The sequence below is a fragment of the Kogia breviceps genome, chromosome 4 (genome assembly GCF_026419965.1).
Source record: "Kogia breviceps isolate mKogBre1 chromosome 4, mKogBre1 haplotype 1, whole genome shotgun sequence".
Lineage (NCBI taxonomy): Eukaryota > Metazoa > Chordata > Mammalia > Artiodactyla > Physeteridae > Kogia > Kogia breviceps.
Genome location: NC_081313.1, coordinates 130,000,184 through 130,013,237, shown reverse-complemented (window position 1 = coordinate 130,013,237; position 13,054 = coordinate 130,000,184). Strand labels below are relative to the sequence as shown.

The 13,054-nt window shown below is 49.9% G+C and overlaps 1 protein-coding gene across 2 annotated transcripts in view; it reads right to left on the bottom strand.

The window, feature by feature from the left end:
* Window positions 1–5,247: 5,247 nt before the first annotated feature.
* The window catches only part of ERGIC1 (endoplasmic reticulum-golgi intermediate compartment 1), a 108,150-nt gene continuing 100,343 nt past the window's right edge, over window positions 5,248–13,054 (bottom strand). For both annotated transcript variants that reach the window (XM_059061710.2, XM_059061709.2), the window contains one exon: window positions 5,248–7,197. In XM_059061710.2, the coding sequence (XP_058917693.1) occupies window positions 7,090–7,197 (108 nt within the window). In that variant the 3' untranslated portion in view covers window positions 5,248–7,089. The remainder of the gene's footprint in view (window positions 7,198–13,054) is intronic.

Below are 13,054 nucleotides of genomic sequence, written 5' to 3'. Positions count from 1 at the left end.
AGTGTTCATCAGACCAAAGCCCCCTGATGAATTCATTCATTCATGCACTCATTCATTCACTTGCTCACTGGCTCCTTCTCTGCTTACTCATTACTTCCCTATCACATTCATTAAGTCATTTACCCACACATTCATCCATTTGCTCATTAATTTATTCACCATTTATTTGGTACCTACGTGGAGCCACAGGTACAGTGCTAGATCAAAGAGATCTGGGGAGGAGTGAAGTCCCGTCCCTGCTCCCAAGGAGCGCAGAGGCCTCACTGGTGAGGGGCAGCCATGTGAGGGTAGCTCATTACAACCCAAGATTATCAAGATGTGTTCACTCTCAACCAGGGCGGCAAGGCTTTTCTTTACCCCCACCCTCTGCCCCCTGTGGCTCAACAGAATTAAGACAGCTACAAGGACATCGCCAGATAAGATGGTGAGAGAACCCCAGCCAGGGTTTCTGTCATTCTAATAGGGATTTAGTAGAATTGGCTACTATCCTGCTTCATTCCTACCTTGGATATATGCACAGGGACTGGTGTAGAAGCCCCAGGGCCTAGCACAGTGCCTGGCTCAGAGGATAGGCCAGGAGAATATTTTTATGTCTCCAAAGCAGAGGGTGATGTGGTGGGAAAGTGTGACAGCCCTAGATTCTGGCTGCCTGGGTTTGGATGTCTACCACTTCCTGGCTCTGGAGCTTTTGGTTAAGATATTTAGCCTCTTGGTCACTCACTTTCCTCATCAGTGAAAATGGGAATAGAGTACCCACCTCAACAGTTTGGTGTCAGGATTCAATGAACCCTCAGCACAACGTCTGGCACAAAGTAAGCACTTAATACATGGTAGAAATTATTTCTTTAAAACAGAAAAAGTTTATTTATTTATTTAAGCCACGCTGAGTGGCTTGTGGGATCTCAGTTCCCTGACCAGGGATTGAAGCCTGGGCCCTCAGCAATGAAAGCACGGAGTCTTAACCGCTGGATCACCAGGGAATTCCCAGAAATTATTATTTCTTCAATGAGTGAATAATAATGGCTAGTTGTATTAGGCTGAGCACTTTACTGTCACACATTGTGCTAACAGCTTTACAAACATTACCTTATTTATTCTGGTAAACAACCCTTTAAATTGTCCCTTTTACAGGTGAGAAAAGAGATTCTGAATGAGATGGGAGCAGAGGCTGAATGTGATCTACCATGAGATATTCAATATGATTATTGTTATCTGGCAGCCAATTAGATAATGAGGAGATCCACTGTTATTAACATTGGAAGGCGTCCATTATGTGAGGAAAAAAGTAAACTACAAAATAATGTTAACAGCATGATCCGATTTTGTTTACGTTAGAATATCACTAAAACATTAACAATGATGATTCCTAATTAGTGGGATTATGGGTGACTTTAATTTTCCTTTTTTCCCTTTTTGCTCTTTTCTGCTTTTCCTTCAGTGGAGCTATGAGCATGTATTATTTGTGTAATTAAAATCATGTTGTAAGGGTTTTAAATTTTTGCTTAAGAAGATCCCCAATGTTCAACTTGGCTTTCTTTGGTAGGCTGTTTATTTTATTTATTTTTTATTTTAAAATTTTATTTATTTATTTTTTTGCTGCATTGGGTCTTCATTGCTGTGCGTGGGCTTTCTCTAGTTGCAGCGAGCAGGGGCTACTCTTCATTGTGGTGCGCGGGCTTCTCATTGTAGTGGCTTCTCTTGTTGCGGACCACGGGTTCTAGGCACGTGGGCTTCAGTAGTTGCAGCACATGGGCTCAGCAGTTGTGGCTCACGGACTCTAGAGCGCAGGCTCAGTAGTTGTCGCTCACGGGCCTAGTTGCTCCGCGGCATGTGGGATCTTCCCCGACCAGGGATCGAACCCATGTCCCCTGCATTGGCAGGCAGACTCTCAACCACTGTGCCACCAGGGAAGTCCTGTAGGCTGTTTAAAAGGAAGAAAACAGAAAACAAAAGTACCCTCACTACTTTCAATTCCCACTCACCCCCTTTTTTGTGGGGGGGTAGGGGGGTCGGTTTAGCCTTTTGACAGAGATGACTGTGGCTAGTAAGCCAGAACCATACAATTCTTCATAACCCTGGAGTCAGGCAGATGTGGGCTTGAATTCCAACTTCACCACGTGCTAGTTCTGTGACTAAGTTACTTAAATCTCTGTTTTCTTCTTCCTAAAAAAGAGGTAACAGCCACCTTGTAGGATTGCTGTGAAGATTAAAAAAGACAAGACCCGAACAAGCACTCCTTGCCTGGAACATGGAGAATGCCTAACCCTTGGTAGCTATTACTACCAGAAGTTGAGATAAAAATAAGTTATTTGGGGGCTTCCCTGGTGGCGCAGTGGTTGAGAGTCTGCCTGCCAATGAAGGGGACATGGGTTCGAGCCCTGGTCTGGGAAGATCCCACATGCCGCGGAGCAACTAGGCCCGTGAGCCACAACTACTGAGCCTGCGCGTCTGGAGCCTGTGCTCTGAAACAACAGAGGCCGCGACAGTGAGAGGCCCGCGCACCACGATGAAGAGTGGCCCCCCGCTTGCCGCAACTAGAGAAAGCCCTCGCACAGAAACGAAGACCCAACACAGCCAAAAATAAATACGTAAATAAATAAAAATTGAAAAGAAAAAAGTTATTTTGGTCAGAATAAAGTGCATGACCTCATCACCACATAACTGACAGAAGACAACCGCTGGGGGGGAGGGGAGGGGAGGGTCTTGGGTGAATGTTCTCCACACAGGCCCCCTCACATTTCTGGACCACGACATCTCTCTGCTGGAGCAGCTAAGGAACCAGCTTCTTAAAAAGGTATTAGGACCGCCAGTGCCCTGGCACATTGAGAAAATGTGTACCTTTGTTTCGGGCAAGAACCGAAAACAAATTTGTGACTTTTAGTTATAAAAACAATACAGCTGCCACTCATGAGTCGCACTGCCACACCCCACTTCTTCCCAAAGTTCACAGCCCCACCTCGACCCCAAGCAGTGTGAGCTCAGCATGTGAGGGTCGCTCCTCACCGAAGCACCTCTACGACTCTTCTGCAGCTGTAACACCTCCCCAGGAGAAGCCTTTTCTGCCTGAACCACCACAGACCCCAGCCCACACCTCTCTAGGTTTGCACCATAAGCCCTGATTGAGAAATCCTCTTGCACGAAAACACTATAGTCTGCACTTGGTTAGTAAATGAAAGAACTGGTTCAAGGGAGAAATCATAAAAATGACACACACATACCTTAAAGGTTTTACATCAACTTAAAACACATTGGCTCGGGACTTCCCTGGTGGTCCAGCGGTCAAGACTGCGCTCCCAGTATATTGGATCTGTTTTTTTGACTTTAGCCTTTGCTTTTCGTTGCTTTTATTATAATCATACATAATGGCCTGCCTCAGGGAACCCTACCCACCTGTGAATGGCTGCAAGAAAGAAGAAATTAACACATCCCCTCCCGAAGGCTGGCCACTCCAGGAGATGTTTTGCAAGACTGATGGCCCTTTTTACTTTACTTCCTCCTCGCCTCTCCTCTATGCTGCCTTTTTACTTTACTTCCCTCTCTGATTCTATAAAAGAAACTGGCATCCAGACCCCAATGAGATGGTTTTTCTGGGGACTCTAGTCCACCATCTTCTCGGTCTGCTGGCTTTCTGAATAAAGTTGTATTCCTTGCCTCAACACATTGTCTCCGTATTTATTGGCCTGTCGTGCGGCGAGCAGAGCGAGCTTGGACTCGGTAACACCAATGCAGGGGCCCCAGGTTCTATCCCTGGTCAGGGAACTAGAGCCCGCATGCAGCAACTAAAGATCCCGCATGCAGCAACAAAGATCCCTCGCGCCGCAACGAAGACCGGTGCAGCCAAATAAATAAATAAATATTTTAAAAAAGAAAAAGACGGGCTCCCCTGGTGGCACAGTGGTTGAGAGTCCGCCCGCCGATGCGGGGGACACGGGTTTTTGCCCCGGTCCGGGAAGACCCCACATGCCGCGGAGCGGCTGGGCCCGTGAGCCATGGCCGCTGAGCCTGCGCGTCCGGAGCCTGTGCTCCGCAACGGAAGAGGCCACAGCAGTGAGAGGCCCGCGTACCGCAAAAATACAAAACAAAACAAACAAAATAAAAACCCACATTAGCCCATCTTTTGACCCCGAGCAAGGCTTTTCATTGAGAAACCTCTGCTGGAGTTCTTCCTTTTCCTTACGTAAACTATGTCCTTACATAAACCAGCCGCAGGGCTCCAGGTTTCGTTTTCTTTAATATGGAGTGAGAACTTACTTTCAATGTGAATGCAGAATCCTCAAGGACTCCCCCACCCCAACTCTTTTCAGTTGCCTTATTCATATTGAATTCGTGGGGTTTTTTTTTTTTTTTTTGCGGGAAGTAGGGGCTGAGTACCCCCTGCAGTGGAAGCGCAGAGTCCTAACCACTGGACTGCCAGGGAATTCCCTGAATTCGGTAGCATTTTGAGGAGGGCGTGGCAACTCACCTTTATCAGGTCTCTCCAAAGTATTCAACTTAGTTTTACTAGACTTTCATTCTTCAGTCATATTTCATTGGTTAACTAAGTCACATCACATCACTACAGCATAAAGCACAACTGGTACAAACAGGTTTGGGAGCACACCTCATTGACTACCGGTGGGCATATGCTCTCCATCACTAGCTTTGAGTGTCACAGTAATTCAAGTATCGCACAGAATGTTCAAGAGAGAATGGGGAGGGTCAGTGAAGAGTTTCTCGCAGACTGGTTCGCTCTCACATTCACCTCTGACGTGTTTATCCACGTCCATGCTGTTCCAGTGAAGGCCTTGAAGTACTGGGCAGCAGGAGGGCAAATGTCCATGGAAGTCCCTTTCTCACAGCTGATGGTGGATCTCCCTTATTCTATTTGGGAATACCTATACAGAACAACTACCATTTTTCAAAATTTACTATGTACCACTTTCCTGCATACATGAGCTTGTTCCGATCCAGTATAACTTATTTGCACCCATTACAGATTTAATTTCTGCAATAGCATCATGAGGTTAAGTACCTGGCCTGAGGCTACACAACTGGAAAGCGAGCAAATCAAGTTAACACAAGGTTGTAAATCAACTATACTTCAATAAAATAAATTGTAAGGACTGAATCCAAGGGGTCCTGACTTTCTGAACATGCTCACAGATCTTCTCCACATTTCCCAGTTTCTCTCCTCTAGAATGTTCTGACTGTGATCCCAGCCTCCGGGCTACCCAGCCACAATCAAGTCGAAAGCAACACACAGCAGTATTTCTGAAAATCAGCCTTTTAATCTATTTGAACCCAATGAGTGGAGAAAGAACTAAAACATTTTTTTCCCTTGAGATTTTGTTTATAAGAGTAATGGGTCAGAGGTGTCTCTTCCATAGGAAACTGACATCCCCTAGGTCCTCAAGAGTTGTTTTTTTTTTAAAATGCATAAACGTGGGATCTCAATTCACTTGCATGCCACACGTTTCCCCACCCTGCCCTGCCCACCCTCTACAGGCACATGTATTCACACACCCAAGGGGCTCCTTTCTGTAACTGGGAAAGAGAATGCAAAAAAAAAAAAATCCATCTGAGTGTCCACAGATACCAGAAATAACCAAATGTAGTTTACACTCACATTCGTCAACTCATATGCAAAAGGGGAAGCTTTTCTAATTGGAATCTAGTCAAAAATTACAAAAGGCAGAGACTTGGAACTATCCACAGAGATAATTTAAAAACGCCTTCCACTCCCCTTAATTCCACTCCCCTTAATTCCACGCCCCTTAATCACAAAAGTATGCAAACAATCTTGATATAAATGGAAAACAGGTGGGTGACTCTCTCCCTGGGAAGCGGGGGGGGGGGGGGGGGGGGGCATACCTAAAATTCCCTGGGTGTAATTCATGCCTGGACCATGGCCTCTCCCTTTCAGGACTAAAGGGGAAGGATGGGGGGGGAGCAGTGGGGTAAGGACCCACCCAAGAGCAAGTGAGGAAACAGTGGAGCTGCCCCAGGAACCAGGACCGAGTTAGCGTGTGGCCAGCCAGTGGGAAGCTTGGTGGGGCAAGTGAGCCACAACTGGGTTGCAGAGAGGTCCAAGCGCTATGCACCCTTGGGAGCCCCGAAGGTGGACATGCTAAGATGGGAGAAGGGCTGGTCCGCTTTGCTTCCCCCACCTAAGGCCTTGGGACTGATGGCAAGCCGCCTGGGAGAGGCTGAGACATGATTATTTTCGGGTCGCGGAAAAGGATGCTTCCCATCTGGATATAAGTGCACAAACCATGTCTGGCTCTCCAAGGATGACTTCCCAGTCACAGCCAGCCCCTCCACCAAGCCATGCTGTGGCCACACAGCACGGGGGCTGAGGCACATTGGCAGGGGGTTCAGAGGAACAAGATGAAGAGAGAGAGGAAGGGGAACTCGCCACGTACCCAGGGACCAGTGGGCAGACTTGAGTCTACACAGCTGCTGCCCAACAACTGGGCATCTGCTTCTGGGGAAGAAAAGAAAGGGGTGGGGGTGAGGGCCTTGAGGCCTGGGCTCTAGGTCGGGCAGGAAGGGATGGAACAGAAGCAAGGGCTCCATCTACTGGGCCACGTATCAGGGCCTTGCCTGGGAAGTACCATTCTTTGTTGAAGGCACCAGGTGGGAGGTACCTTTGGGCAGCCTGGTCTTTCAAAGCCCAGAGCCCAGGTCTGCAGGCTGGCTGCCCAGGGGAGAAACCAAGTGATTAGTGGGACCAAACGGTGGGGAGATTGTCAAAGCCTGGCTGAGAGCTAGCTAGTCAACATAGATTCTGAGCTGCTCGCCCAACAGGGAAAGGACTGCAGTTTTCCAATGAGTGGTCTCCAGCATCCCTGAACCTTCCCTGCCTGACTCTGGTGTTGGGGCTCCTCAGGGAAAGAAAAGGGCACCCAGAGTGCAGGCAGTGTAATTCATCTATAGTTAAACATGGGGAAAAGAGGTAGCTGCGAACCCGTGAGCCACCCCCTCCCTCCCCTCACCCCCACTTTGGGACGCAGACAGATCCTGGGCCAGATAGAGGGCAGGAGGAGACGGGGCGCTGGAGACAGGGCTGGAGGTCTCCCTGGGTCCTCGGCCATCGGGCCAGGCGGGTCGTCAATGCATCTTGCCCAGCTGGATCTTCTTCCAGGCCTCCGAGGCTGTGAAGATACACGAGTCCAGAATGCCGGCAACAGTGAAGGTCCCGCCGATGATGGCACAGATCTGAAAGGGGTGAGGGGAGGTCAGAGGTCAGCGCTGGAGGGAGCACCAGGCCAGACCCCTCCCAAATCACGAGATGATGAGCTCAGCAAGTGCAGACGCTTTGCCCCATTAGGCCTACCACGTGGTAACCAACAGGGGCTGGAACATACTCTGGGCTCAAAAACTCCACTTGTTGGATGATGAATGAAATAATAATAAAAGTAACCATTATCAGCTCCTTTCATTCCCATATTAACCTTCTGAAAGGAGGGGGACTATTAGACCCATTTCAGAGGTGAGGAAACTGAGGCTTAAACAGGTAACTACGTTCACATAATAAGTAGCAGAGATGTGACTTGAACTTGGGCATGTCTTTGATTCTGGAGCCTGTGGTCTTAATTTCTACTCTAAATTTATCAGATATTTACAATCCCATTTGCAGATGAAGGAATGGAAGTTTAGAAAGGCAGTGACACTGGCTCAAGGTCATACAGCCAAGAAGTGGCAAAACTGGGACTTGAACCTGGGACTGACAGGTCCAGGCCCAGTGCTGCCAGTGACTAAGATCTGGGGTGGGCTGAATAGGCAGCACTGGCCTGGATGGGCTGGAGTGAGAAACAATTCTCTCACCCTCAGAAGCTTGTACTATATCAGTGGGACAGGTAGTAATCAAATAATCTTACCAATAAATGCAAAATTACAACAAAGGCAAGTGCTACAGAGGAGAGAGGGGCCTATGTTGCTACCAGAAATCTTGTATTGGGGCACAGTTTCTTACGGCACTATTTACTTTTGGGACCAGATAATTCTTTGCTGTCGGAACTGTCCTGTACTTTGAAGAACGGTGAGCAGCATGCTGGGCCTCCACCCATGAGATGCCAATACTACCTTCTCTTCCCTGCTGTGACAACCAAAATGTCACATTGTCTCCAAACATTGTCAGATGTCCCCTGGAGGCCAAAACTGCCCGATTAAGAACTGCTGTCATACGGGGATGGTCATGAATGTCACCTGTATGCCTGTACTTCCTCACTTCCTGCCGCATAATAATATAAGAACTAAAACAAAAGAGGCAGCACTTACACAGCACCTTTCTGTGCCAGGCACGCTTTGAAATGCTCATGCCTCTCACCTCACTGAATCCCCAGGCCAACCCTGGGAGGGAGGTACTACTATTCTTGTAACTATATTACAGCCAGGGAAACTGAGGCACAGGGACACTCAGTCACTCGTCCAACGCCATGGTAATTAGTGGCTGAACTGGAATTCAAAACTCTCAACATGGCCCTTTGCTGCTTCCCAGGCATGAAACAGCCCACCTAACGAATTAGTCACTTTGCTTTGAAGTTGTCAGGACTCCACTTGTGATGCATCAACATAATGCTATGTTTTCCTCAAAATCTTCTGGCCTACCTATGAGTTGCTTTCTGGCACCATCAAAGAACCAAAGTGCATAAAAGGTTTGCAAGGAAACTTTAAATGTACTTTTCCCCTAAAGACACACTTTATGTCGTTCATAAAAACCAGTACCACCCACCAGAAGGCGGCATCTCTTCTCTCATGTACCCATGGGCCCAGAGAGGGGAAGTAGTCTGTGGCAAGTGTGGGGCAAGTGTGAAGCAAGTGTGGGGCAGAGCCAAGTCTGTCTGCTCCCAGAGCTCTCACTCTTTCTCCCTTGCCACATTTAAGGGGCACTTAAATGACCACAGATCTCAGAAGAGGCCAATCTGGGCAGCCCCGGAGGGCCCCTGAGGCCACCCTGGAGGTCCCATCGGAGGACTCTGGGGGACAGCAGTGCCATACTGGGTCCTCTGGTGCCAAGCGAACAGGCCAGGAGACACAGCAGAGGCGAGAGGGAAGTGTGAATCGAACCGGTGTTTATTTTTAAAATTGTATTTCCAAGAGGTGAGCTAAGCAGAGGCCTGTGAGGCCCCAGACAGAGCAGGTCTGTACAGATAGGCTGTAAGTAGAGCAGCTGGCATTCCAGTAATAACAGCCCAAGAAACCGGAGCAACTCCCCCAGGGAGAGAGGAGGATGGGGGGTGCTGGGGGGATTATTATGAAGTGTTTTCAGTGGGCAAGGCCTCTCCTCGCCGGCCTCAGAGCATGACGCAGGGCTACTTTTCAAGGAGGATGACGGCAGGGGAGCAGGTTTATTTCGGTAGAGTGGATCAGATGATGGGCGATTTTATACCGCAAAATGCTTTTAGAGCTTGGATCAGAGGATAGGAAAATGTGACTTAAGTGCAATGGAGCAAATAATAAAAAAATAAAAAATAAGCACACACACATATCTATATTCATCTACATGCTTTGGAACCTGTGTGTACCTATGATTCACATACACCTGGCACCCAGACTGAAGACATGAGAAAACACAGAGCTGTGGGGAAACTGAGGCCCTGGGAGCATGCAAGCCGCCAGGCAGCTGACCCTGTCTGAGTTACTTACAGGGTGCCTAAGGCTAAGGGGCTCTTCAGGAAGCTACTGTGGGTGTCTACTGACATCACCCAATGCAGCTGCATGTCCCCCATTATTCTACGTCTATTCAAGGTGTTGGTCACCGGTCAACGGAGGAGGGGGAATTCTGGCATATTCAGTGGGGGCAGCGGGGGGTTCCTCAAAAGCTGAGAGAAATCTAGCAGCCCGCCTGATGCTGCCACGGCCCCGTTTTCATTATTTTGCCTTTGGCCTGCCTGACCTGCTCACATCTGCAGGTGGTGACTGGTGTGAGGTGAAGCAGGGGTTGTGAGGAGAGGGTCCTGGGGTGCTCCCAGGCTGTGGAGTGCCCTGGATTTTGACAGATGATAGCCACAGAAACTCCCAGCACCAGGAGGCTGCCACATCTGGACTCATCCCAGAAGGTGGTCAGTTGTGGCCATCCCTTATCCTGAGAAGGTCATGGTTTCTACATTCTGAAACGCAGGGAAATAAATGTAGCCACAAGGCTGCACCAGAGGGTATGTCTCCGTCTTTGGACTCAGGCTCTACCTTGGTGGTGGCAAGATCACAGGCTTCACCAGATTTGGCTGATGGGGGGGGTGGGGGAAATGACCAACCACAGATGTCAGGAGGCTGATAGGGATCTTGAGAAGAGATCAAGAAAGGCGGAAGGAAGGATGCTGACTTGGCATCTCCCTGGCCTGGGAGGATAGGGCCCAAGATGAATATAAATGAATAAAAAGGAAAACGAAGCAAATCATGCCCATGACACTTAGTTCCCTTGCATGTTGCTCTGCATGCAGAAGAGCTAGAAGAACCGGGCCTCCATGGTCTGCAGAGGCCAGGAGGCGTGAACCTCCTCAGGGTACACGGCCAAGGTGGGGTGTGAAGACTGGGGAGCCCACAGTGGCCTTCCTGGCTGTGGCAGCAGAAGGAGCTTGGAATTCAGAAGTCGAGTCGTGGCTGTCACTTTTTTTTTTTTTTTAATCTTGGTACGCGGGCCTCTCACTGTTGTGGCCTCTCCCGTTGCGGAGCACAGGCTCTGGACGCGCAGGCTCAGCGGCCATGGCTCACGGGCCCAGCCGCTCCGCGGCATGTGGGATCTTCCCAGACTGGGGCACGAGCCCGTGTCCCCTGCATCGGCAGGCAGACTCTCAACCACTGCGCCACCAGGGAAGCCCATGGCTGTCACTTTCTAACTCTGGACTTGGGAGAGCCTTCCTGGGCCTCAGTTATTTGATCTGCAAAATGGGAAAACTGTTCCTACTTTGCCAACTGTCATACTGCAAGCAATGCCTCTGGAGTGCCTAGCACTTAGTAGGTGCTCAGCAAATGGTACCTACTCTCATCTTCCAGGTGACTGGAAGGCTTCAACCTTCCTGCTAAGATCTGAGATCTTCTAAACCTCTCTGAGACCCACTCTAAGAAGAACAATGAGTAAAATATCACTTATTCCCCAGAGCAGGCCTTTGGGTCTCAATTGCCATTCTCTACCTGTGGAGAATGAATGAATGGCTTGTCATGGAAGGACAGGATGGCAAGGGTGTCCCAGGCACCACAGGCAGATTCTTTACAGCTGCTCAGGTCCCAAGCCCTCCGAGGGCCCATTCTACAGAGGGAGTAGCTGAGGCCCAGACAGGTGGGTTTGTCATGAAGAACATCCCTGGGGGCAAAGCACCTCAGGCCAGAGGTTGTTTCCAGTCTTTGGTCAGGCAGGGAGCGACCCCTCACCCCCAGTCCCCTACCCCAACACTACTGCTTAAAGCTCACTTTCCCGACTGCCTCAGGGAGAGAAGAAAGCAGAAGAACCCGACCCACAGCAGGCTCAGGACGTGTTCACTGAGTAAAGGAGTGTGTGTATGCATGAGTGAGTGGGAAAGAACCGATAAAAGAGTCGGTGAGGGAGTGAATGAATGAACGAACGTCTTAGAAAAGGAGTAGAATTCCATGCCCCAGGCAGGGGGCAAAGGTGACTTACACAAGGGGTGTCAGCCCAGGAGCTGGGGGTGTGGAGGAGACTCAGGATGTTGGGCCCACTTCCATGGCTCCCTGAGCCTCAGTTTCCTAACTTTTACAAACAGGAAGGCTAATCCTCACCCCTCAGGACTGCCCTGGGATTGCCCGTGTTACACATACATCCTTGAATGCCTGTTCCCTTGGTCCCTTGCTGCTGCTACGCTCTTGCATCTCCCAGCTTTGAGGCAGGGGGACAACTTCCGGGGGAGAGGGTGGAGCACGGGAGAGCAGGGCCGCTGAGCCAGGAGGGGCCACCACAGCCGGGACCTGCAACCCTACTCTGGTCAGCAGCCCCAGCTCCAGAAATGAAGACAAGGACCATTTGATATGAGGGCCCCAGTGAGTCGGGGTGAAGCACATTACTTTGCTTTCATCAGAAGTCATCAATAATGCCCCTCTGTTCTTAGGGCGAGGCTTCCTCCCTGCAGCTCCCCCAGCTTCCCGACCTTCCACTGTGGGGAGAATAAGTCAGTTCGCTCGTTTACCTTGAAGGGAAGGTGTGTGTGTGCTCCCCTGACATTTTAATCACGGCTCTTGGTTCCTTATAATATGGAGAGGACAAGTTCCAACCACACCAGCTGGAGGGCTGAATCCCTCTGTGTTCCACCAGGCCCTGGAGTAAACATTCCTGGGGGCGGATACCAGCTCTGCGACCCTGGCTGGGAAAACCAGTTGACCTCTCAGAGCCTCAGTTTCTCTCATCTGTGAAATGGGGTTCACTATGAGGCCCTGTCTAGCTGCCTGATGTACCACCGTTAAGCGCCTGGGCACTGCTCGCTCACTTTCCTCATACAGTCAGCCTTGCTTGAAAACCTTGTGCAACAAAACAAAACAAAACCAAACCTTGTGCAAAAGGCACAGTGTGAGGAAATAAATAATGAATCAGAGTTCCATCAGATGCCGGCGGCAGCAGACAGGCTGGAGCCTTGGATGAGAACACCAGGGCTGTGGCTGGGCAGAGGTGGAGGCCGTCGTGGAAGGGAAGCTGATGACTGGGCCTGGGAGAGGTGGGGAGGTGGGGAGCAGAGGGTGTGGTGGTCTCCAGTCAGTGGTGTCATGCCTGCCAGACTGCCCACTTGCACCCTTTAGTCCAGGAGCCTGGCAGGGCAGCGGGGGAGAGTAGAGGCCTTTCCCTGCCATTTTTACAGTGGCTGCAGCTGCAAAATACCCACCGCCCCCTCTGAAAAAACCACCTCGGTGCAGCACCTACTATGTGCGCCAGGCCTGAGATGGCACTTTCTTCTGCCTCCTCATTCATTCTTTGCGAGTTGTAGGGCAAATGGGGTGTGCTCCATTTCACAGGTGAGGAAACAGGCTCAGAGAGGGACCCACTTGTCGAAGGTCACACAGCTACCAAGTAGGCAAGGGTGATGAGCATCCAGGTCTGGGAGGCTGCAAAGGGCTTGCTTTTTCCTGTTCC